Source organism: Pipistrellus hanaki (genome assembly GCF_964339955.1).
Source record: "Pipistrellus hanaki genome assembly, chromosome: 6".
Classification (NCBI taxonomy): Eukaryota; Metazoa; Chordata; class Mammalia; order Chiroptera; family Vespertilionidae; genus Pipistrellus; species Pipistrellus hanaki.
This window is the reverse complement of record NC_140508.1, coordinates 84,110,206-84,136,889: the sequence shown is the minus strand read 5'-3', so window position 1 is coordinate 84,136,889 and position 26,684 is coordinate 84,110,206. Positions and strand designations below refer to the sequence as shown.

General features: G+C 47.2%; 1 protein-coding gene across 18 annotated transcripts in view; it reads left to right on the top strand.

Moving 5' to 3' along the window:
* The window catches only part of PTPRT (protein tyrosine phosphatase receptor type T), an 856,519-nt gene that overhangs the window by 528,888 nt on the left and 300,947 nt on the right, over window positions 1-26,684 (top strand). For all 18 annotated transcript variants that reach the window (XM_084887522.1, XM_084887521.1, XM_084887516.1 and 15 more), the window contains one exon: window positions 22,143-22,439. In XM_084887522.1, the coding sequence (XP_084743648.1) occupies window positions 22,143-22,439 (297 nt within the window). The remainder of the gene's footprint in view (window positions 1-22,142; window positions 22,440-26,684) is intronic.

Below are 26,684 nucleotides of genomic sequence, written 5' to 3'. Positions count from 1 at the left end.
AGACAGCAGAGGGGGCAGGCATGGCTCCCAGTGAAAGTGCTGAAACTCCCATAGACTTACCCAATGACACAGGACGGTTTGAACAACAACAAATGATGGCAGGGAGAATGCAGTGTTTTCCTGGATTACCTTTTGCTACTGAGCTTGAATAGATCATATCTCTGAAGGTCACTGTCCTCATTTAGAACAGGGAAAGTTAGGCCTGATAAGTTCCTTCCTGCTCCAGCAGTTTATGTGTCAAACACCCACGGACCTTAGATCCCAGTGGGGCAAACAAGAAATGCACACAAATAGAGTGTTAGGAGGGCAAAGCCCAGTGTCCAGTGAGAAGTACAGACACTCTTGGGAGAGCAGAGGAGGAACACCCACTTGTTCCTAAGGAAGTTTTCTAAGGAGAAATGATGCCAAATTAAACTTCTTTTTTTCTTAGAGTGACTTTTTCCTCATTAGGTGTTACAGAACACTGGAGACAGAGAAAAAACATTTATTCCACATATCCATTCGTCCATCAGTCCATCCATCCATCCATCCACCCATTCATCCACTAATCCACCTGCTCATCCATTAATTCATCCAAATATCTGACTACCTATTATGGGCCAAGTATTATTCTAGGCACTGGGGAAATAGCAAAAACAAAAACAAAATATACCAAACTCTTGTCTTTGTGCATTACTCAGGCTAGGGTAAAGGAAACCAGGCAAGGAAATTCCATAAAAAAATGAATGAGATAATTTCTGCAAGTGCCAAGGAAATAAAGAGGACTGATGTGATAGTGACATGGTGGTTAGAAGGCCTGTTTGATGCCACATCACCTCTGAGCCTACTGCTCAGAGTTTACCATTAGTATCTGGAGGGTTTCCTTCTCTGTGTATTTTCTTCTGTAGGCCCTGCTTCATTACTCTCTGTAACAAGGACCTCCCCGTGCATTGTCATAACATGTGCAGTGAGAAAACTTGTTTCCCTAATTTTGAAAGAGATCAATAAAAACAAATTAAAATAGAAGATTAGAGGTGTCTTTTTGCAACATTATTTTTCTAAGAACAAAAGATGCAGTAATCTCGTTGTTATTTCTCCAGAGGTCTCTCACCATAATGTAAAGCCATTTAGTGAAGCTGAGCACGGTAATAACTCACTGCTTCTTTCTCCTGACTCCGGGGAGCCACCGGGAAGGAGAAAACGCAGGTAGATAAAAGGGTTGTGACGAACGGGAAAAGCCCACATCTTATAAGATACTGTTAAGTTGTGCTTGGTTTAGCAGTCTATGTAAGGGTGGGGCTTTTCAGGAAGAAAACAGGAAGAATTAGCAATGTGAAGAAGGAGCATGTGTGCCTCCCTAGAAAATGGGGGGTTGCGATGAAGGGGCTATGAAGAGGAAGGAAGGGGCTGATAGCGTGAAGGTACCTGGGGCCAGGGCCCCATGCTGTGTTTCAGTGTTCGCACTTTGGGGGAATCAAAAAGAGATGCTGTTCTTCAGATTCCAAGCAAGTGGAAGGGACGATTCCATCAAGTAAGAGAACAGGGGACTTCTCCCAGGAGTGCCCAGGGCCAGCCAGAGGACTGTGCGATGGGTGTGTTCATAAGTACACGTCTTCCTCCCTCTCGAGGCTCTTGTCTCTCAAAGCTCTGGTTGCCTATGGAAGACCAAATCCAATCTGAATTAGGAACATATTACCACTGAGTTCAGATCCTCACTGGGAACCCTCTCTGATATCATTTCCGGATTCAAGATCATATGCATACAGTGCTTATCACAACCCGGAACTTACAGAGTGAGAACTCAATAAATGTTAACTCAGAGGAGAATCTCTTAGTCTGAAAAAGGAACTTCAGAGCTCTCCAATCCCCTTTCTTTTGCAAATGAACAAGCTGAGTCTAGAACAGTCATTAAAAATATGGACGTAGTAGATAACTCTGCATTTACATATCAGCTCCACAGTTTCCTGGACGCATGACCTGGTCACTTGGCTTCTAGACCTTTCTCACCTGTAAAATGGGGGCCATTGCCGCATATAATTGTGAGAAGTGAAAGCGACATCAGCAAAGTGCTTAGCCAAGTGCCGGCACACAGAATTTAAAGTTTTATATGAACTTTTATGTAAATGTATATGAAAGTGTTCACAAATTATGGTTGTTGTTATGGTCATTTGAGTGGAAGCAAGTTAATGACCAAATTAGGATATCAGTCTATTTAAACAATATGAAAAGACAAAAATAAGTAGATGTTGAAGATGTGAAAAATATAACTTAAAAACTCAAGCTTATTAATACACTGGAAAATTAACATTGAATAATTTTAATCTATAGAACTCTACACACAGAGAAAACACTTTTTTTAGCACACACAAAAGTCACAAAAATAGAACAGGTGTTAGGCCTTAAAAAAAAGTCCAATTAAATCCCAAAGATTCCATATCACACAGACCATGTTCCCCAACTGTTAGATAATAAAAATAGAGATTAATAACTAAAGGGCAGCATTAAAAATCTCATGAACTTGTCAATGAAGAGGCATATTACTAAGTAACCCTTGGATTAAAAAGTAAATCTTAAAGAGATCATGAAATGGATGGTAATGAAAGCAGAGCATGAATATTGTAGAACAGAGCCGAGGTAATACTTAAAGGAAAATCTGGAGCTTTAAATTCATTTACTAGGAAACCAAAGTAGAAAACAAATGAGCTGGATATACAGATGGCAAGAAGCGCATGAAAAGATGTTCAACATCATTAGCCATTAGGGAAATGCAAATTACAGCCAGGAGGCATCACTGCACACCTACCTGAATGGCTAATATAAAGCACAGTGAAAGCACCAAACGCTGGTGAGGAAGAGCCTGGATCTCTCCCGCATGACCTGTGTGAAGGTGAAATGGTCCAGTCACTCCAGGAAATAGTTGGTCTATTTATTTTAAAATTAAAAATGAGCTTACATGTGACGCAGCAATTATACCCTTAGACATTTATTTCAGAGAAAGGAGAACTTATGTTCACATAGGAACTTTTACATCAATGGTTCCCAACATGGGGCACATGCCCCACAGGGGGGCAATTTGATTTTTAAGGGGGGCAATTCAAGAATGAGCTATTAACAATGAAGTTTTTGTATTTCTTATGATTCTAGGAGCCTTATATACAGTATATATATATATATATATATATATATATATATATATATATACACACACACATACATATTTATGCATTTCAGTTCTCTATTATATGTTTTGAAACTTTATTTGCTATTTTTTCATATTACTTCATATTATTGTTGTGTGTTTTTTGCAATTTCTTAGTGATTTCTTTCTCAGTACTTCAACTGCCTTTTCATCCTTTTATTTTTCTCTTTCATGGATGCCAAGTTTTTTAGAAGCTTGTTTAGACCAAGTTAATGGCCATTTAGACTTCCTCTACATGACTAGGAGCTCACTTTTGAATAATAAGAATTATATGTCACGGTGGGGTGGAGGACATCAGGATTTTAGAGATGCTTAGGTGGGGCATGGACTAAAATAGATTGGGAACCACTGTCGTACATGAACGTTTATAGCAGATTTCTTCATAATAACCCTGTGATGTTGTGATTTATAATAACTATATATTTGGTCTTTGTCCCTGTTTCTGTCACGGAGCTTCTGAAACCCTTGGAATTTCTGAAGTAATGAGAGAGAGAAAGGTGTGCTTTGTTCCGTGGATGAGGTGCCTTTTGGACTCCACCTAAGAATGAGGGCTTTTTGCCTGCATGGCCAACCAGATGATTAGAGGGTTGAAATTACAATTGCTTTAAATTAGATTTTCTGCTCATTATTGCTGGTATTGATTCTCACCCCACCCTCTGGGGAGTGGGGGGATGGAAATAGAGTTGGATCACCAATGGACAATGATGTAATCAATCCTTCATCAAAACCTAGAGGGAGAGGGTAAGAGAGTTTCCAGATGTGTGAACACATGGAGGTGCCAGGAGGATGGTGCCTCACCTGTACATAAGGTTTACCTGGCTGTCCGTGATCTATATCCTTTTTTAGTATAATTTATTATATTAATAAAATAAGGATTAAAAATCTAATGATCATCTCAATCAGTGAGACAAGGCATTTGATAAAGTGTGTAATCGATTTATGATGATTTGAAAAACTCTTCAAAAAAATAGAAGAAACTTTTTAAAATTAAATTTATTAGGGTAACAACCTATGTAATAAAGGGATATATGCTAACTAGACAAAACATCCAAATGACCTTCCGGATGTCCTTCTGGATGACCTTCGGGACTAAGCCAGGGCTGAGAGGGCCAAACTTTCTTGCATTCATTTTGTGCATTGGGCCTCTAGTTGCTTAATAACATTATATAAGTTTCAGGTATACATCATCTGTTTATTGCATTGTGTGCTCACCACCCAAAGTCTAGTCTACTTCCCTCGCCATATATTTGACCCTCTTCAACCTCTTCACCCTCCTGCCACCACCCTTCATCTTTGGTAACTGCCATACTGTTGTTTGTGTCTATGGGTCTATTTGCTTGTTTTGTTTGTTTATTGCTTTCTGTTTTAAACCCCACATACGAGTGAAATCATATGGTTCTTGTTCTTTTCCATCTGACTTATTTCACACTAGAGGCCCAGCACATGAAATCGTGAATGACCAGGGCCTACCTCTGCCTCCTCTCCAGTCCCCAGTCTCACTCCACTGCCACCCACCCTGGATCCCCATGGTTCCCCATTCACCATCCAATGATCAGAGGGGGAGGGACCAAGAAGTGCATCTCATAGCGACTGGTCTACTGGTCATTCTGGTTGTTACACTGTTATTGTCCCTGGGCTTTTATTATAGAACAAAGCATGATAATCTCAAGATCATCCATATTGTCTCAAATGGCAGTATTTCATCTTATTTTAGTAATATTCCAATTGTACATATGTACCACATCTTCTTTATCTAATCATTAATAGAAGGATACCTAGATTATATACCATGTCTTGGCTACCATGAATAATGCTGCAATGAACATAGGGATACATACATCTTTAGGAATAAATATTTTCAAATTTTGGGGGTAGCTACATAAAAGAGGATGCTGATTCTTAATTTTTTAAGAATCCATCCTGTTTTCCATAGTGGCTGTACCAGTTGACATTCCCACCTGCAGTGTACAAAGATTCCTTTTGAGATAATTATTTTAATGGCCAAAGATTATAAGCTGAAATCCTACAGCAAACATTATACTTAATATAGAAAATTTAGGTGCATTCCTTTTCAAATCCAGCTGACTAGAAAGAATTCTATTAACATGCTGGAGTTTCTAGTCCACACTTTTAGAAAAGAAAAAGAAGTAAGACATGTAAGGATTAGAAAGGAAGACATAAAATTCATTCTTTGTAGGTGACATGATTGTCCTCTTAGAAATATTTTTAAAATTGTAAGAAACAATAAGAAAGTTCAATGAGGTTGCCAGATATAAGATCAACTTACAAAAAAATCAATACCAGCCATAATGAGCCAGAACATCTAATTTAAAGCAATTGTAATACAAATTTTAAGATAGTTAGGATTTAAATAGCCCAATCTATAATAATAAAAGGGCAATATGCTAATTAGACTGGAGGTCATTCCAGAAGTTTTTCCTGACCAAGCCTGGGCCTGAGGGAAGCCAGCTTGGGTCCCAGGTGCCTGGGCAGTGGGAGGAGGGAAGCAGCGGGGTTCTGGGTGCCTGAGGGAAGCCAGCCCGGGGTCCCAGGTGCCTGGGCAGTGGGAGGAAGGAAGCAGCTGGGTTTTGGGTGCCTGAGGGAAGCCAGTGCGGGCAGCCAGGGGAAGGAAGGCCCACTCTTGCATGAATTTTTGAGCATCGGGCCTCTAGTGATATATAAAATCTCAATGGAGAAAATGTTACAACTAATAACATATTTGAGAGAAGATCTGAATAATGGAGAAACAATCCATGCTCATGGATGGGATGATATTATTACACAAATAAAAATTCTCCCCAAATTCATCTATAAACTTAATGCAATGTCAATAAAAATTTCCGTTGGAATTTTAAGGAACTTGATGAACTTTCTCTAAAATGTATATAGAGGAATAAAAAGCAATAGTTAGCAGTCAGCTTTGAGGGGGATTTTAAAAAGATGGATTTGTCTTACCAGGTAAAAATATATTATATATGCTATAAAGCCATAATTATGAATCTAGCTTGGTATTCATGCTATACGAGGCAAATGAGCCATAGAACTCATCCATATACAGAAACTTCGGGTGTGATAAAGGAGGCTCCACAAACCAGATGGACCAACTATTTAGTAAATGTTTGTAAGGAGACCTTTTTTATTATGTGGAAGAAAATACAACTGAAAACTAGTACCTCCTACCAAGGTAGCTGATTCCAGGAGACCTAAGATGTCAGTGTGGAAGATAAATTGACAAAATTAGAAATGAATATTGAAGAATGACTTTGTAACCTAGTGCTGAACAAGGCCTTCTTTTTAAAATGCTTAAATTGATTTTAAAGAAAAGCAGAGGGCGGGGGGAGGAAGAGGAAGAAGGAGATGGGGAGAGGGAAAAGAGAGAGATCAGACAGCACAACCTTTCTGTGTAAGGGACACCACTACAACCAACTGGGCCACACTGGCCAGGGCTGGGCAAGGACTTCTTCTTTTTTCTTTTTTTTTCTTTTTTTCCGAGAGGAAGAGAGAGGGATAGAGAGTTAGAAACATCGATGAGAGAGAAACATCGATCAGCTGCCTCCTGCACACTTCCTACTGGGGCTGTGCCTGCAACCAAGGTACATGCCCTTGACCAGAATCGAACCTGGGACTCTTTAGTCCACAGGCAGATGCTCTATCCACTGAGCCAAACCAGTTAGGGCTGGGCAAAGACTTCTTAAACAAAGTGGATGTCTTTCACTGGGAGAAGAGAGGGAAATGACACCACTACTCATCCGTGAGTACCACACAGCAGTGAGCCGCAACTGACTTCATGTGTATAAACAGCAGTATGGAAGGCAGACATAGTAGTAAGTGAAGAAAGTAAAAAACATAAACAGAAAAAGAAAACATATCATTTATCTAAGTAAAAATGCACATATAATAGTATAGATTTTCTAAGGACAGAAAAAAACATATTAGAAGGGCTGCCTATGATAGGAAGTAGGGAATGGGAGAAAAGGAAATAAAGAAACAAACTAGCCAGGTCATAGTCAGGATAGGCTAGGTATGATCATGTAACAAAGGACCCCCAATCTCAGTGGCTTAACCACCACAGAAGTTTTTACCAACCCTATGACCTCAGCGGCTGCTGGTGGCTCTGCTTCCTCAAGACTTCAGGGACCCAGACTTAGAGGTGCTTCCTTTCAGTAGAGGCTCTACAACTTCTACATCCGGGGAAAGTGAAAGGGACCATCATACATGGGCTGTAAAACTACCCAGGTCTCAAGGCCATACCCAACTTCAAGGGCACTGGAAAGTGCAACTGGACCATATGTCTGGGACAAGGAGAAAATGTGAGAACAGAAGGCATATCTGCCATTTTGCTAGAAATTTTTAAAAATAACAAACCATTTTATTAAAAGGAGGTTGATCTCTGGCCAGCTTGCTCAGTGGTTAGAGTGTCAGCTCTCACACCTGAGTTGTGGATTTGATTCCCAGCATGGGTCTAGGCCTGGGCAAGAGGCAACCAATAGATGTGTCTCTCTCATATCTGTGTTTTTCTCTCTCCCCCTCACCCCCTTCCTTCCACTCTTTCTTAAAAAAAAAAAAAAAAAAAAAAAAAAAAAAGAGGAAACACATTTCCTTGGGTAAGAATTAACAACAACAACAAAAAAAAGTGGTTGAACTCTGGCCAGTGTGGCTCAGTTGGTTGGAGCATTGTCCTATACACTGAAAAGTCACAGGTTTGACTCCCAGTCAGGGCACATACCCAGATTGGGGTCAGAGTGCCTACAGATCGATCCTCGATTCTCTCTTATATGCATGTTTCTCTCTTTCCTTTCCTCTCTTTATAAAAAAATCTATTTTAAAAATGTGGTTTATTTTACTGCACCAAAAGCAAAGGATTTTTATTCAACACCAATTACCATAAACAGAATTAATAGAAAAAAAATCTAGATAAAACCTAGCATTCCTACAAATGAGGAGTTAATTGAGCAAAAGATAAGAACCGGGAGTTTATACAAAGATAAAAATTTAAAAGGCTAATGAATGTATGAATAAATTATCGAATCCATTAATATTAGAGAAATGTAAATTAACATAGTAATGGGGAAAATACCTTTCAGGTGATAAAAATTTAAAAAATTGGATAATGCTCATTGTTGCCATGGACTGAGTCCACAGGAACCTTCACATACAACTAACAGTTTGGGTGCAATGATTCTAGAAGCACTCTGGGAGCACTTGGTTGAATTAAGTTCATACATACCCTGTAAGTCAGTCAGTCCATTCCCCAACGAAAGCCATGCGGATCTAGGAGGGCTTCCTGAGGAGGTCTGCGGCAGCACCATTTCTGGTTGTGATGAGCTGGAAACTGTTTGTCCCTCCGTGGGAGCAAGTGGTAAATCAGGGAGAACAGATGCCATGGAACATTGTGCAGTGATTGGAGTGATGGGCTAGGTGCACAGCAGCGTGGGTGGATGCCAAAGCCCAGTGCTGAGTGATGTAAAGGGGCTCTAGGACGCTCCAATTTACATAATGATATACATACATACTAAATAATGCCATGCGTTTTTTACAAGAATCCGTTCAAGCCAAGGACCGTCTGTGAAATATAATGTGTGTCCATTAAGGAAAGGCAATGAGAGTGAAGGGAGTGGGTGAATAATATAGAAATAAGCACAACAGTACCAGAGGGTTGTATTAGTTTCCCCTGGCTGCTATAACAAGTCAGCACTAACATAGTGGATGAAAACAACACCATCGCATCATTCTGGAGGCCGGAAGTCTCAGAGAGGTCTGCAGGGCTGTGTTCCTGGGGCTTGCAGGGAGGACCTGTCCCCTGGCCTTTCCCAGTTTGTAAAGGCTGCCTTGACTTCTTGGCTCATGGCCCCTTCTTCCGTCTTCAAAGCCGGCAGCATAGCGCTCTCTCTCCTCTCTGACCTCCTGCTTCTCTCTTGTAAAGACCCTGTGAATACATCTAGCCCTCCCAGATAATCCAGGATCATTTTCCTTAACTTGATTGCATCCCCAGTGTTTCTTTTGCTACATAAGGCAGCAGGTTCTGGGTCTTAGCATCTTTGTGTGTGCGGGGAGTCATTATTTTACATATCACAGGAGTTTTGGTTTGAGGCAGAGAATACCAGGGTATGTATTGGGGTGTAGTCTGAGCCAGTTTTGGGAGGCGTGGGCAGGAATAACTTACCTTGGGCTGGTGAATCCAGAGGTTCCTATGGAGATTCAGAGGGTTTCAAATGCCAGTGTGCTTTCTCTTCTGCCTTCTTTCACAGGGACAAATCACATCATAGTCCAGATGGAAATCCTAGTAGATCAGGAAACATATACTTTGTGTTACAGCAGAACCTCTGGCTCCCCAAAGACCTGACTCCAAGTCAGAATTTCCTCCCCAAAGGGGACCAAGTCTGTGCTGCATGAAGAAGTGCTGGCTGGTCAGGTTAACCAAAACATAAACCTATTTGTTCTGTGACAGTGTGGGTTATCATTCAGCCGTATTCCCCCCTCTGCGCCCCCCCCCCCCCCACACACACCTACTTCACCACAGTGGGAGGCATGGCCCCATTGGTGTTGGTCTGGCTCAGTGGCTTGCTCAGATGGGTATGGTGTTAGCACACATGACATGAGGGGGGTCTTAAGAGCTCTTGTATCGGTTAGCTTAGCTCTGAGGCATCGTTCCTGGAAAGCACGTGGCCTTAGAGATGAGCTCTGGAAGAAAACACATGGAGCAGACCTGACCACAGGCCTCGGCCTGGAGCCACGCCTGGCTGAGCCCGGCCTCAGTTAGACAAACAGACGCATGAGCTCAAGAATAACTGCCTGTTCTTGTGAACTGCTGAGTGAGGGGGTATGTTATCCAGCAGTATCCTACTAATAAAGGAGCACCTGTCATTCATTGCCATCTCACAAGAATCATAACTTCCCATGTTATGAAATTGGGGCTCAGAAAGCTAAAATGATTGACTCAAGGTCACATGTTCATCAATAAGTTTTGGTGGTCAGAGGAGAGAGAGAGAGTGAGAAAAATATCGGGCAGAGGAGCAACACTATTTGCAGATGGAGGGGAGGGAAATCGTAGGAAGGGCCTTGTGATGGATGACACTGACAGGAAAACACATTTTTCAGGGGCAGCTTTAGAAGGGTAGGTCAAAGGTGAAAATCAAGGAGAAGGATGCTGATCTCGCTGAGATTCTGACGTGAAGAACCATCATTTAGTGGCTAATGCGGGAGCCTGTGCTGTAACTGTGTCTCACAAGGTCATGGTGAGGGGCCACCCCTCTATGAAAGGGGTCATCCAGGAGACAAGGCATACATTTTAGCCCGGCACCTCTGCTGAGAGGTGCTCGGCAAGGCCAGAGCTTGCTTCTTAAATGAGCGAGGCAGACACCCAAGGGTGGCTGGGTCTTCCATCCGCTGTCCCTCTGTCCCCTCTCCCACTGGGACTCTCTTCTTGGTCTTTTGCCTCCAGGTGATTGCAACAGGCAGCTCTCACTTGGTCGCATGCCCTTTCTCGTTGTCTCGGTGAATCCCCAATGATACGTGACAGAGAGTCAGCCTTCTCTCACTGACAGTGGTCTTTGTTTGAATTTTTCCCTTCAATTTAACGATACTCTTGTACATTTCAAAGAAGAGCGCTGTGGACATCATAGAAAAGCTGGGTCTGCATTTCCGAGGCTGCTGACACAGCGGGGCTCGCCAAGGTCCAGCGCCTGAGCAGCGGCTGCAGATGAATGCCGTTCCCTGGGAGACCAAGGCTGTCTGGGGTGGGGCTCAGTGATGAGCTTTGAAAAGCCACAGATGGGAATGAAAAGCCACTGAGCGGGAAGGGAGTCGGAGCTCTGGGAGAGGGGCTCCCAGGCCCAGGAGATAATCCTCCGGTTGTTTGTTTTACATATCCTGGAAATAATTCGATTTACCCACGGCTTCTCATCAGCCTCACAGTGATGGCAAATGAGCTCCACTGAAGAGGGCTCCTAATTCCAGAGCCCACGCTGTTCCCAGCCAGGGTTCCCGAGGAGAAGGGAAGTGCTGGGAATGCTGAACACCTCACCTGACCCAGCACTGGATGGCTTCTGCCCATCACAGACATTTCAGATTGATTCTTTCGCCAGCCTCCCCATCCCCCCTCAGTGGACAAGTGGTCTTGCCACGAATTAAGTGTGAATTGAAGAGAAGCTGGAAGATGCTCTGTGCTTGCCTCCTCCTCCCCGCTCCCACCCCGAAACTCCCCTCCTTTCTCCGGGAACTGGAACCATGTAATTGAGAAATGGCTTCTCTCTGTCCAACCTGATTTCCTCTGCCGCAAAAGTAATCTTTAAACATCCGAACGCTTTTCTCTCCAGGCTGCAATCTTGGGCCTGTGTCCATGTCATCCCTCCTGCCATGTGATTCCTGAGAGGGGACGTGGTAAGAGGTGCAGCCGGCCAGCATCCAGGTGGCTGCTGCCTGGCAGGGCGGAGGGGACGCCCGGGTCTGAGCTGGAAAGCAGGGTGCAGCCAGCAAGGCCATCAGGTCTGGGCAGGGCTACCCAGGCAGAATGGATAGGAAGGGGGGGACTGCAGAATGTTCATGAATTTCAGACAGTGGGATCTGGCATGAGCCAAGGCCTTCTTCAGAGATAAGTCATGCCAAGTTATTTTAACAGAGTGGATTGCCTATAAAAATCCTATATAATAACGAGAGGAATATGCGAATTATCTGTTATGCACTGAGGCGTAATGACTTTAGGATCACGGATCAGCAGGAGGGTGGGGCAGCGAGCTACAAGCAGGGGGTGGAGAGCTACAGGAGGGGCAGGGCAGCAACCTATAAGGGTTTGGAGGTGGGGATCAGAGGGGGGGCTCCAGGAGGGCGGGGCAGTGAGTTATAAGCAGTGGAGAGCTACCAGTGACATGGGCCGGTGGCCAGTTGAGGCAAGTGGCAGCAAGCTACTCACGCACGGATTCGTGCGCAGGGCTACTAGTTGTTAATAATTGCAAAGCATGCTCATATCACATTGTTATATTAGCCTTAGCTGTTACTCTCACTTCTTAGGAATGGCAGGAGGGACTGTTACCATGTGTAACACCCAGGCTGGCCTCACCCATCACTGCGTGTGTATGGGGCGGGGGGTGTGTGTGTTCCCTGTGGCCTGCCCATCAGAATCTCCATTGGCCCTTTGCTCCTAGATTCTTGACTCTTGGACGTGAAATGTGCTGCCTTGCTCGCCTGGGGTTTAACCCTCCCATTGCTGGCCCTCCCTGCCCCATCCCTCCACACCCTCTCCTGTGAGATCCTATCCACCCTTCCTCCAAGGCCCCTTCCTCTGGACAGCTTTCTTGGTCTGTATGTGCCACGTGGCACTGCTGGTGATTCACTCTCCAATAGTCATCAGGGGAATGTCACGGTCGAGTTGTAGGTTAAGCCAGTATAACCCAGTGCTGCCAGGCTTCTAATTCAAACCACCCTGGTTAGGGAAGATCCTGGGTGTTCCAGGCCAAAACACTCATACTCCAGAGCAGGGGTCTTCAAACTACGGCCCGCGGGCCACATGCGGCCCGCAGAGGAGTCTGATCCTGCCCGCCAGGTTTTTTGGGCAGTGAGCGCAGCCGAGGTGTTACAGTAGGAATTAGTAGTTCATATAGTCCGGCCCTCCAGCTCTCTGAGGGACCGTGATCTGGCCCCCACTTTAAAAAGTTTGAGGACCCCTGCTCCAGAGGCGAAGCTACAGCGCCCAGGAGCTTCTGATGGAAACCTTTATTTTGCTAATTAGCACTGGAAATGTCAGGACTTGGTTGTTGAGGTTGAAACCAAGGACCTGTTGCTTAGCATAATAAGTATCATAAATGGACTCGAATTGGTAAAGTGGAAGGTCTCAATAATATGTGGGTTGGCCACGTTTTCTAAAGTACTTTCCAGATTTATGCAAAGAAGAGGGACCCAGGAAGTCCTCTAGCCCCTCACCCTAGGGATGCTGTCCAAGCCGGGACTCCTGAACAGCCCTGTGCCATCCACAGGATGAGGGGATCCTGGTTGTCTGTGTGACTGTAGCTAATTGATTTTGGCCCCGGAACAAAGGAGGCAGATTGCCGCCGGTGGCCTTGCTTTTGTAAGTCGGCTCTCACCAAAACAGCCTCGCTCACGTGGGTGCGAGTCGCCTGTGTCTGCCTTCGCACTACAAGGGCAGAGATGAGCAGTTGCCACAGAGACTGTGTGACCCACAAAGCATAAAGTATTACTGTCTGGCCCTTTACAAAAAAATTTTAAAAAATGTCAACTCCTCCCTGAGAATACTGTCATCACCGCCACAGATGACCTTCTCATGCGAGGCAGTAGTCACCAGCTCACCTACAAGGACGGATTGCTGGGACTACCTTGGCATTTATGGAATAAATTGTTTGACCCGCTTTGAACCTGCTCACTGATAAACAGTTGTATAATAGATGCTCATCTGTGTGGGAGACTCTGCCCGAGACTTGCTTTTATTATAACCTAATAATGCAGTTGTTGGGGAATCATTAACCTTAACTCACCTCCAATTCCTTTGGTGGCTTCCGGTTTCTATGCAAGAGTGTGAGAGTCGTGCCCTCGTTGTGATGAAATGGGCACGGCTGAGTTTCTGACACCAGGCTGTCTCTCTGCCAGGTGCTGCGTGGCAGCCCTGGGTGCCCCCTGCCGAAGAGTCATCAGGGGGCATCCTTGCATCCTTCGCAGTTATTGTCTCTGAATCTAGAACATGCATCTCAGGAAGGCAAGGAAGGGTCTGTCTCATCCACCTGTATCCCTCCTGCCTTGCCTATCTCAGAGGTGCAGGACATGTATGTAGACAGGAAGGAGCAGGAGCAGCAGCATCTGAACATGCATTCATGAGCGCTCGCTACGATGGTTAAAAGGATGAGCCCAGCAGTGGACTAGATTGAGAAGCAGACCAGGGTCCCCGGGAACCTGCAGGACTCCTGTTCTACCTCAACGGCTCTCCTGCCTCCCTCCCTCCTGGAGGCGGGAGTTGTATTTGAGGGAGTATGATAGTTGTGCCAAGGGGCTTGGTGGACACTGTCTCCTTAATTCACCTTGTAGCCCAAAAAGGCAGGGTGTGTCATTCATGTTTTACACATGACAAAAATGAGGCACAGACAGGGATGGGATAGGACCGTGGTCAGCAAACCCCGGCTCGCAAGCCACATGTGGCTCTTTGACCCCTTGAGAGTGGCTCTTCCACAAAATACCATAGCCTGGATGAGCCTGTTTTGAAGAAGTGGTGTTAGAAGAAGTTTACGTTTAAAAAATGTGGCTCTCCAAAGAAATGTCAACCGTTGTTCTGTTGATATTTGGCTCTGTTGATGGATGAGTTTGCCCACCACTGGGATAGGGCTTTGGGTCCAGGTGATAACAGAGCCAGTCTTCTTTCCAGCACCTCGGCATGCCTCCATGCTCAAGATTCTTCTTTTGTTGGTGAGTAAGCCAGTGGACAGGTGAAGGAGTTACCGTCTCTCCGGCATTGCCACAAGGGGGTGACCACCAGGTCACTTTCTCACAAGGGGACATGTTCCAGCATCAGCTGGTTCTGGTTGTCAGGACTGGTAGGACCCAGAGGCCCTGGACTGAGACATCCAGCATCCCCAAAGCCTCGGAACCCCTGTCCTCACCTGCCTTCCTAAATGCCTGTGGTAATAGCCAAGTCCTGTCCACCCAGCCTCAGAAATGAAGTATAGGGCATATGGGAAAGTGAGCAAGGGAGTAGGCTTTGGGTGATGTCAGAAAGAAGATGGATCTTAATTTTGTTCCCTTTCCCTCTTCTCTCTGTGTATCGTTTCCATGCTGAAATGGCAAATTAATGGTCACATCGAACTATCTGTCAATGTAATACTGCTCTTGTAGTATCAAATTATGCTGGCAATAATGTTTCCAGCTGTCCAGGATTCCATTGCAATTTAATTTGAAAGGAATTCAAATTGCATCTCCAAATGGATTTTTTTAAAATTAATTTTACGTAGAAGTTATCCACCTCCATATTTTCAGCCCCATGCCCCAGATTATCTCAGTTTAGGTTCAACTTTGAACAGTACATATGTTACGGCCAACTCCACATGCAAGAGATGAACACATAGAAAATTCGTGAGTTGGAAATCTGCTTTGCTGTTCTTTTTTAACAAGATGTTCTGCCTTGATTGAGATCATTAGGAGAATCCACGGCTATTGCCTCTGACAGCAGGGATGGAGACCGGGTCCGTAGAGAACAGAAAAGATTCCAAGTCTAACTTAATCGCATGGTTACCCTTAACAACTGGAGTGTGAAGAGAGCGCTAGTCTATACACCACCACCACCACCACCATCCCCCCCCCTCCCCCACACACACACACACACACTTCCTTATGGCTTTTCCCCTGCAGTACATATTAGGGCCTTCATGCTGGTTTGGTCTCCCGTCATCCCCTCCTTTCTCTATTTACTCATTCTTAGATATATTTATTTACTAAACAGCTAGATGTTCCAATTATAAAAACGAAGGCATCTAGGGGATAGCAAGTCAGCAGGGGAGGTGAGCATGAAGCAAACAGAAGCCTGCAGTTTGATAAGAGCCATGGAAGCAGCGTGCCAGTGTGTTCAAGGAAGCAGGTGGTGGGCAGGTATTGACTTTGCCCAGGCAAGGAAGGCTTTTGGACAGAGGTACAAGGCATGGGTGGCATTGGAGCTGGGCTCTAAATATACTGACTAGGAATTAGCCCCGTGGCACCTCAAGCGCAGGGAAGAACATGGCAGAGGCGTGGAGGTGTGGAAGGGCTGGGGATGCATTACTGCTTGAGGAAGGCAGGCTCCAGAGGGAGCCGTGGAGATGTGGAAGGGGACTGGGGGGGAGGGGGAGGGCCTGCTGAGTGCAGGTGTTAGATTGATAGCAGCGCTTTAGCGAGATCCAACCAGGAAAGGGAAGACATGAGCAGACTTTTGGAGGACCAGCCTGCCAGAGGCAGCTGCAAAAGCAAAGCAGCCTCTGAAAACATGAGTCAGTCCATCACACACATACAGACACAGACACATGCACACACATGTTCTCCCATCCCTAACGTTGCAAGGACACAGGTGGGCCGGAACTGAGAGCACAAACAGGCCTGGGCCCCTCCCTTTCCTTTCCCCTGACTCCACCTCCCATAAAGGGCCTCAGGCTCATGTGTCCGGAGACTGCAGTCCTCACGTCCCTGCGTTGTCCCCAGACAGCCATCCTTCAGTCGCTCAGGGGGCCTACGGTGGACACATGTGGAATACAGTCTGATCCTGAAAGCGCAGGCCGAGCAAAGGTTTGGACACATCTTCACGATGCGTTTGAAGCCCCTGGGGCAGGGAACTGGGGCGAGGGTGTCTGAAGCCTGTCGGAAAGGGGACACACTGGACCCCCGACTCCTGCCCAGGAGGCCACAGCCGAAGAGGATCAGAGGGTCCTCACTGCCCTCTGCTCAGGACAGGCCCCGTCACCACATCTAAGGGCATCGAGCGCGTGACCCGGAGGCTGAGCAATTTGTTTTTCCATCAGAGGGTGATTTCCCGGCTCCCAGAAGAGCCGCCCTCTCCGTGGCGTGCATGTAGGCTGTTAAGAAGGTCCTATGGATGGGACCTTATCTGGAGGCAGAAAGCATCACAGCTCTAGACTTGGATGTGTTTACACAGAAAAAGTAAATTCAACAAAACCAATCTCCGCTGCGCACACAGGCGCTGTCAGCAGTTTCCAGCCTGTTTGCACCACCCGGACGGACGGAGGGCATTCCCGGAGCGGGAGCTGCGTCCGGCGGCCGGTGTGTAGGGCTCAGACTGGACGTGTGAATGCCGCCATCACACTGGTTCTGAGAGCTAGCTTTTGTTGTCTAGGATGTTAGGACGTCCTCTTGCTGGAATGCGAAGACAGACACGTTTCCCTTAAGGCTCGGCGGCCTGCTGGAGGCTAGAAAACGGGGACCGTGAACTTGGAGATGTGGGCTCAGCTCAGAAGGCAGACCCCCATCTGTTCCTCTCATTTCAATGAACATGAACTGGCCCCCGCAGGCCCTGTGCCCTGTGCTGGGGTTCCGGACAAGCAGAACAGGGTCCCTCCCAGCGGGGAGGAGTGGTAAGTAACGGAAGAAGCAGTTCCTAGAAAGCACGGCCTGCGCCTAGTGGGCCGGACATCTGTGCAGAGTGCCTCAGGAGCCCAGAACCAGGGACCTGGCGTGTGGCCCTGGCTACGTCCTGTTCCTTCCTTGGCCTCCATCCCCTAAGCCGGAGCAGCGTTCTCATCCTGCAAGTGCCCTTCTTGCCCCGGTTCCTGCTCAGTGAATAGCCACCGCCTCTCCCTTCCCGCAGGGGAGCTGCTGGACATACAGAACACAGCCTGCTGCGCGGGGTGGCCCGGCTCCTTCCCTTGTGCATGCGCACTGACACTTCCCTGGCCTCTTACCCCCGCAGAGCGGAGGACCCCAGCCTCCTAGCTAAGGCGGGACAGCACTTGGAAATCCTTGCCAAGTCCCCTTCGCCTCTGGTGGCTGGGTTTTCAGGCGGCATCCCCTTCGGCCTGAGTGAGTCATGCAAACCTCAGCCCTTGCTCGAACCCACAGGAAGTCTCATTGCAACAAGTCGGTTTGCTGTGTTCTGAGGACTGTGTGGGAGATCCAGGAGTCACACAGAGAGCAGTCACCTTCGGCTCCGTCAGGCCATCTTCCATCTTAATCACGCATCCTCTCCTGGTCCATCCCGACAGCCCAGGTTATCCATGTGCCTCCTCCTCCTCCGAGGCCTGAGCCCCTGAGCCCCTGGGCCAGGGCCCTGGAATGCAGCCTCCGTTCCAAACAAGGTCCTTCAGGCCCCCCTCCGAGCGAGGCCCGCCCGTCCAAGAGGGATGCCCGCTGTCAGGCAGAGGCAATTTCCTTCTCTCCCTCTCCAGTTCATTTTATACTCATTAGCGGCCCTCCGAGATTAGCGCCGTAATTTTTCCTTTACAGATGAGGGAGTGGAGGCTAAGTGCCCAAGTGCCCTTGCCCAAGGTCACGCCGCTCATGAGCGCCAGAGTCTGGCTGCAGGCCATGCTCCGTCTGGCTCCGCCGTCCCCGTGTGTCTCGTGACAGTCCGTCACAGGTGCTTCGGAGGGAACAGTGACTGTCCCCAGGCCCCGGCCTCCAGCTCCGGAGGAGTCTCTGTGCGCGGTGGCAGGCAGGCAGCCTCTCTCGCCCTCTTTGAAAAGGGGCCCCTGCCTGCTCCTTCCTTTCGGAGAAGCAGAGAGGGGTCTGGTGCTCCCTGCTCAGGTGAGCGGTGGCTGTGGAGGATGCTGCAGTAGCCGGAGAGCAGAGGAGAGGACAGGACAGTGGTCTGCGCCCACCGCGGAGAACCTGAGCTCCTGAGGATCAGGCCACGCCTGCCTGATAGTTCTGGGCGTTCTCACAGTGGCCTCCCCAGGCCTTCCCGGGTGCCGATGGCTGTGACATGCCCCTTGCTCGTGTCCTTCCCCTGGTTCCCATCCCTCAGGGTGCCACGGTGCAGACCAGACACGGAAACACAGGACCCTCGTGAACGTCACATTTAACCGTGTGGCTCTGAGCACCCATTTCAGCTCATAGACCTTCCTTTCCTCCAGACTGCGGCCGGGACCGGGCTGTCCGCACAGGTCATGGAGAGACTTACCCAACCGGCATCCATGTGGCTGGCAGTTGCTGAGGTCCCCTCTTTGGGTCTCAGGCTGGGCATGGCTGTAGGGGGAGCAGACATCATCTGTACTCGGGAACTTACCTTGCACTGAGCAGAGGCAGTTTCCATAAAGCTGTCCCAGTGCAGCCCTGGCCTGGGGGTTCCGTTGACTGGACTATCCTCCCAAACAACAAAAGATGGCGGGCTGGGGTCCTGGTCTGGGTGCAGAGCTAGGCTGTGGGTTCCCCTGTCAGGGTGCATACGGAAACTGGTCCATGTTTCTCTCTCACGTTGATTTTTTTCTCTCTCTCTCTCCCCTTCCTCTCTCTTGAAAAGCAATAAAAAAACATATCCTCAGGTGAAGAATTAAAAAAATTAAAAAAAAAAAAACACGCACAAAAAAACCTGTCACAATGCAAAATGATTAACATATAACGAAACAGTTAACAATACGAGAAAGCAATAGCCAGGCGTCTGCCCAGGGAGAGGTGGGAGGGGCTGGATGCCTTTTCCCAGGTGCCCTCGCAGCCCGGCTCATCTCCTTTTCAGGCCCTCTGTCAGGTGCATCTTCTTCCTTTGCACACTCGGTGTGGAGACAGACAGACACAAGTTCAAAACCCACTCTGCCATTTGCTGGTCTCGCTATTCTCTACAAGCTCCTGGGCTTCTCCAGGACTCAGTTTATTCACCTGTAGAGTGGGCTGTGGTGTCACATGATGATGATGATGCAGATGACAGAGCTCAGCATAGTGGCTGCAGGCCATCGGAGGTGTCTGCCTGCTTTTTGTTTTGTGTGTGCTCTCAGTGAGTATTGGAGATCCTATACTTACATGTAACATGAGCTGTGGTGTATCTTTTTTCCCCCCAATATATTTTTATTGATTTTTTTACAGAGAGAGATAGAGAGTTAGAAACATCAATGAGAGAGAAACATCCAACAGCTGCCTCCTGCGCATCCCCCACTGGGGATGTGCCTGCAACCAAGGTACATACCCTTGACCGGAATCGAACCCGGGACCCTTCAGTCCACAGGCTGACGCTCTATCAGCTGAGCCAAACCGGGTTTGGCGGCTGTGGTGTATCTTAGGATATCTGACAAAACAGGGTGTCAGCCTTGGACTGCAGTGGGGAAAACGTTCCTGTTCTCGGTCCCTAAGGAAGTGGAGAGGGAGCCTGAGGGCAGGCACCCTCTCAGGGCTGGGCATTGGCTTTGAAAACCCCCCTGAGGAGGAGTGTCCCCTGGGCTCTGAGCAGGGATGGCGGCCGCCCTGCCAGGGCTGTTCTGGCCTCTGGACTAACAAAACGGCTCCAGCTGGGCACGCTGGCGGGATGCTCGGGAGCCTCTCGCTGTCCCTGTTCTTGCACATGGTCCCCCTGCCAGCGGGAGCTGTTAAGCCAAGCAGCAGCAGCAGCTTCACCAGGTCATAACCCTCTCTCCCTGTGCCCCCCCAACTACGGGGACCGCACTCCCCACCTTCTGTTCCATGTGTGCTCAGCACAGAGGACCTTCAGCAACAGCTTGTTCAATGCCGCAGTTACAAAGTCACCCGCTTGCTTTGGGAGGCTGGCTCTCCTTTACACAAAGGACCTGGATAATTGGGCTGTGAGAGTGACCATGAACTCCTCTGTTGAGCTGGGGCCAGGCTGCCCACTGTCCCCAGCAGTGCGTGAGCAGGTCTGCGCTGGCTTGCCAGGCTGCTGGCATGTCTGGGTATCCTCCTCAGGCGTGGGGCACTTTGGAGTGGTGTTGGTAAGGCTCTGGCACAAGTCGCAGGCATTTCAGGGCAGATCCGGAAACTCAGGGGCATTAAAACCCCTCTCCCCCTTCCTCTGGCTGCTTTGGTGCAGAAGCAGCCTGGCCCTGTGCTTTGAGGGGACCAGAGAGAAGCTGGAATCCATCCTGTTGCATAAGGATGCTCCTGGAACTGTCTCGTCTGAGACATTCAGAATAGGTGCAGTGTATGAAACATTATTGCTGTTTTTATTACTGCTCCTATTACCGCAAAAGAAAAACTGTCATGCATGCACAGATTGTGTATTAAGTTCCAGGTGCAATTCTGAATGCTTTGCAAGCACCATCTCATGTGACTCCCCTTTTCCTCTGAATGAAGCTGGCTGCTATTATCACCGTTTTACAAATAAATAAATAAATAATCACCCAGAGATTACATACCTTGGTGAAGTCCTTTGAGGGGACATCTGTGGATTCAGTCTCTGGCCGGTGTTAGCTGCTGTCACGGGAACTCTGACGTGGCCATGGTGGGGATGCTGATGACAGAGGAAGTCGTGTTTCTGCTCTGATGACGGCCTAAACCTTAGCACGAGCTTTGCTTGTGGGGATTGAGAAGACACTTTCATTTGTTATCATCTCTTTTGTACACAAACATCTATTTCATTTTTATACATTAGGAACAGAATATTCATGATGAAGTAATTCAGAGCTCATGTTCTGGACGGGGGCCTGGGAGCAGGGTCCGTGGAAGGGATGGAGTGGGAGACAGCCCCGGGGTGTAAGGAGGCGTGGCCAGACCTGCTTTTGGAATGATGTCCCGGGAGGGGCCAGTCTGGGAAAGGAGGACAGGAGAGAAGGAGGGTGGAAGGCTGGGAAATGGCAGGTTGCGCTGTGATTGAAAGGAAGGGAGATTCCAAGGCGTGGGCACTGGGCCCATGTCTGGCATGTGCCCTTGTGTGCGGTTACCTGGAGAGAGGGGCTGTTTTCCGAAAGAAAGGACGTGGCTTCGTCAAAGGCAGGTCAGAACTCCTGCAGCCTTCTCCTTAGCACATCCTCCGAGTGCTGTGCGTGCTGTTGGTGGTACCCAAGATGGTTTTCCATGGAACTCTGATGAACCCATTAAAAGAATTTAACCAGCCAAAACCAGTTTGGCTCAGTGGATAGAGCGTTGGTCTGTGGACTGAAGGGTCCCAGGTTCGATTCCGGTCAAGGGCATGTACCTTGGTTGCGGGCACATCCCCAGTAGGGGGTGTGCAAGAGGCAGCTGATCAATGATTCTCTCTCATCGATGTTTCTAGCTCTCTATCCCTCTTCCTTCCTCTCTGTGAAAAATCAATAAATATATTTTTTTAAAAGAATTTAACCATGTTGCATTTATTTTGATTGCTAACACTTATTCACATCATGTGATTCGTGTTTCCCCTTGTTATATGGTTATGGTTTCTTTTAGATGCCTGTGTTTAAGTAATAGAAAGGAGTTTGATTTATAGGAACATAAATTGTATTCTGTGCAGCAAAACCCATGAAGCAGTGGCTGAATGGTCTCGATAGGCTGGAAGCACGGCTCCCCACTAGTCCACAGGACCCCCACCCCACTTTCCTGACAGTGTCCTCTCCTGTCTTGCGTGTGTCCGCAGACCCCGTGCACGGCCCGCAGAATGTGGAGATCGTCGACATCCGGGCGCGGCAGCTGACCCTGCAGTGGGAGCCCTTCGGCTACGCGGTGACCCGCTGTCACAGCTACAACCTCACGGTGCAGTACCAGTATGTGTTCAACCAGCAGCAGTACGAGGCCGAGGAGGTCATCCAGACCTCCTCCCACTACACCCTGCGCGGCCTGCGGCCCTTCATGACCATCCGGCTGCGGCTCCTGCTGTCCAACCCCGAGGGCCGGATGGAGAGCGAGGAGCTGGTGGTGCAGACGGAGGAGGACGGTGAGTCAGGGAAGCAGTGGGGGATGTTGGACCTGCTCCAGGGACGTGCCTGTCAGTTCCGAGGTGTTTATTCTTCTTGCTTCTGTAATCTCCCCTCTGCATCTGCTCTTTTCCAAGGTGTTCAGTGCAGACTATGCATTGCACAACTCCAGGGGGCGCTGTTCTCATAGAATGTGCCTTGTACGCAGCCCAGCTTCCTGACAAACCCTTCCAGACTCCCTGGAACTTCTTCCTTGCATCCATTCTCCTCCTTACAACCCTCCGCAGACTTTACTTCTAGGTGAAAGCAGCAGTGGGGACACAGCCTCTGTCACCTTGGCCCCACCTTCCTGCTTGCAGTGAACCTCCACCTTTCGTGGGTATAGCTCTCCCTGGGTCAGCTTCTCCGGGTGATCTGAGTGTTCTGTTGCTGTACACCTGTTCCCCTGGGCCTCCAACACCAGCTTCTCTCTGCAGCCGGGAGCTGAGGCCCTGAGCTTGGCCTCTGATAAAGCTTCCAGACCTTTCTCCAGATCTGGCCCCATTGTTCACAGATGGACAGCCCCTCCCTCCAGCAGGTAGAATAATGCCATTCTGAGGAGGTGGACTCTTGTTAAGCAACACATGGGACAAGTGGCTGAACCTCAGTGCCTGGGTTTCTGCATGTCTAACATGGAGATAAAAGTCTCTTCAGTGCCTCCTAGGTTATGGTGCCCACAAAAAGGGATGGTATATAAGGAATCCAAATAATGCCCAGCAGATTGTATGTTTTCAATAAATGCCGCTGTCATGTTTGCACTAAATCACAGGAAAATTTATACTTATGGACAAAGGACCTTCTAGCACAGCCACCCGGAAACCAAGCACCTGCCCTAGGAAGGCTCTTCAGAGTTCTAGGCACCTATGTCAGCTGGGGTAGAAACTGACCCAGATGCTCAAGGAATGGCAGTGTGATCAGTGCCTGACCTGAGAAGCAGAGGCAGAGCAAGGATGGCTTAGCAGCTCGTGGCCATAGGTTGTCAGACAGGGAGGAGCCAGTGTTGAATGATACCCAGCGTGAATATTCAGGACTCAGAAGGTGAATGGTAGGTTTGATCCAGAAGCAGCTCAGGATGTGTGGTTTTCTCCCGGATGCTCTGCCCACCATGGGCTACTTTCGGAGCGCTACCTACATGTGCAGCAGCAAGTCCCAAATCCCATCTTTAAGCCCTGCTCCCGCCTCTCCTTTTCTCCTCCTCGTCACCAGGAGAAAAAAATGCACAAAGCCTTTATCAAAACAACGTGAGCACAGCAGTGCTTTGAAATTAAATTTTAATTAAGCAGCATTAATAAAACATTAATTCCTACTCTGCAGAGATGTGTGGACATTGCCATATTAAAAACATGGGCATACAAGACACCAGTTCTCAGTCTTAGCTGCTCCTGAGGTCCTGCCTTGGGAGCTGCGGGGCTGAAGGAAGGTCTGGGAGAGCACAGGACCCTCTGTCCACCAGGATGAGGTTCCATCACCTGAAGGGGGGCTCCCGTGGGGCTCATTCATCTCAGGACAGGCAGAGGCTGGAGCCCATGAACCAGCTTTTCTCTCCTTTGGCAGTCAAAACATTGAGCTCAAGGTTCAGTCTTCTCTCTTCCTGGTTTTATTATCAATTTGTGTGTGTCAATTTTGAGGCTTGCTTTCCCTCTCATCCTTTTCATTTAGGGCATTATTTTTAAAAATATATATTTTATTAATTTTTTTACAGAGAGGGAGAGAGAGGGATAGAGAGTTAGAAACATCGATGAGAGAGAATCCATCAATCAGCTGCCTCTTGGACACCCCCTACTGGGGATGTGCCAGCAACCAAGGTACATGCCCTTGACCGGAATCGAACTTGGGACCTTTCAGTCTGCAGGCTGACGCTCTATCCACTGAGCCAAACCGGTTTCGGCTAGGGTCATTATTTTTAATATCAAAACAGGCACATGGTTCAAAAGTCAAACTGTATAAAAACGTGCACTCAGAATATTGCCATCAACTCTACCTTTCCCCCACTGTTTCTATCTACACCTGAAAGGAGAGAGAAATAGAAACATCAATGATGAGAGAGAATCATGTATAGGCCACCTCCTGCACCCCCTACTGGGAATCAAGCCTGTAACCCAAGCTTATGCCCTGACCAGAAATCAACCATGACCTCCGGGGTCATAGGTTGATGCTCAATCCGTGAGCCACACCAGCAGAGCTGAAAGGTAACCATTTTTATTCATTTCGGGAATCTCTCTCCTATAGTTTAACTTACAAAAAAAGGACAAACGATTTTTTCTTCTCTTATTTTTTTTATATAAAAGATAGCATAATAGATGTACTCTGCATCTTCTGGTTTTGTTTACTTAATATATCCTGGAAATCACTGCATGTCACTTTGTAGACCGTGTCCCTCCTTTGTGGGACTTCAGCATGTGGCTGTGCCGTGATGTATTCAGGCAGGGTCCTGTGGACAGGTCAGTTGTTCCCATTATTTGCTACGACAAATAGTACTGTGGCAAACAGCCTTGTTCACGTGCTGCTTGGTATTTGTGGAGATGTATTTTCAAGGGAAATTTTTAAACGTGGGATTGCTGGCACCAAAGGGTCAAAGCATATGCAGTTTGTTAGATGTTGACATACTCTTCTTCAGATGTATCATTCCACAGTTTCACCAGTGACACAGATTCATTTAATCTTAGCCCCAAATGTGAACAAGGAAACAACATTATTTTTCTTATTTTACAATAAAGACATTTAGGCTCCAATGTAATTTATAATAATTATAAAAATTTTAATTTGACTGATTAATAATATAGTATATAATATGTTACTGTCACTGATATATAAAATGATGAGTCACATATACTCCATATCTTATTTCATTGAGTATACTAAATGTGCGTTAATTGTAGGGAAGACTTATATATCTCAGGAATGAGCACCTGTATTTGATATGCATTTCCAACAGGCCTAGTCACCTGGCTTCTCAGGTCACTGGAAGCCAGAATGAGGCTGCATGTTGCTAGGGATAGGGGCAAGTATGGTAGCATGGGGAAGCCCTGAGGTCTGGAGAAGAGGAAAGTGAGAAGTATGAAAGGCAGTGACAGCAAGACAAAAGGTAATTCACCCAGGGTCATTTAGTCAAACAGGAAGAAGCTCTGCATGTGTTAGCATGACCTGTAGGCATCCCTCCATCAGAGCTCAGTGCATTTTCGGTGTTTATAAAGGTGACCTGGAGATATTATAAAGGGCAAGGAGAAATGCAGTTATGGTGTCCAAATGCTAACTATGAGCTAGGCATTTTGCTGATAGGCTTCATTCGTGCAATTCGTGCCAAACTCTGTGATGTCGGTGATGTTCACACATTGGTATGGAAGAGAAGCCCGAGGCTCAGAGAGTTTCGGGAACCTGTATCAGGTTACCAAGTATCAAATGGAAGGGCCAAGAAATATACCCCCAAATCTTATCATGGTACTCCCCCCTGACTAGTGAAGGTACAATCTTATACCGGGCTAAAACCTCCCTAACATTCTCTCTGCTTTTTCTGTGTGTGTGTATGCATTTAGATGTTTAGTTTTTGCTTGATGTGTAGTAGGTGCTCATTAACTATTTGTTGAGTGAATATCTGAACATCAAAGTTCAAGCCTCTTTCATGATAGCACAGGGCCCTGTTTATATACACTGTCTAAGAAGGGGAGGCGATGTATAATATTCATATCAGCTTGCTAGAGCTGATCATGAGCCTTTCTTCCTGCCTCTGAGCTTCGTGATATCACATGCATTGCTTGACTTTACCATGGTAGGGATATTTCCACCATGTAAGTTGGCGAAAATATTGGTGTTTTGTTTTTCCCAGAGAGCTTATTGTGAGGCATTTACTAACTCACCAGTGTCTAGTTCCATTAAAAAGATATATTTGACATCTTAAGATGTAAACATTTACCCAGAAAATATTTTTCCTCCCACAAGGCTGGAAAACACATGTAGATTGGACTTGTCTCAATCTGTCTTATCTCCAAAAGACTCACTAGCAGTCTTATTAATGGTGGCCTCTGAACCATTTTCAAATTATTCTGATTTTTCTTAAGTTCTGATTCTCTTTATAATAAACCATTCAAGTAATAAACATGGCACCTGTAATAAGGGGGAGAATCACCCAGACAGATAAGCAGGAAGGGAAACCTTTGTTGACTCTAAAGGACTTTGTGCTTTTACATAAGCTGGTTTGTTACTTCCCACAACTACCCTCAAGTTCACCA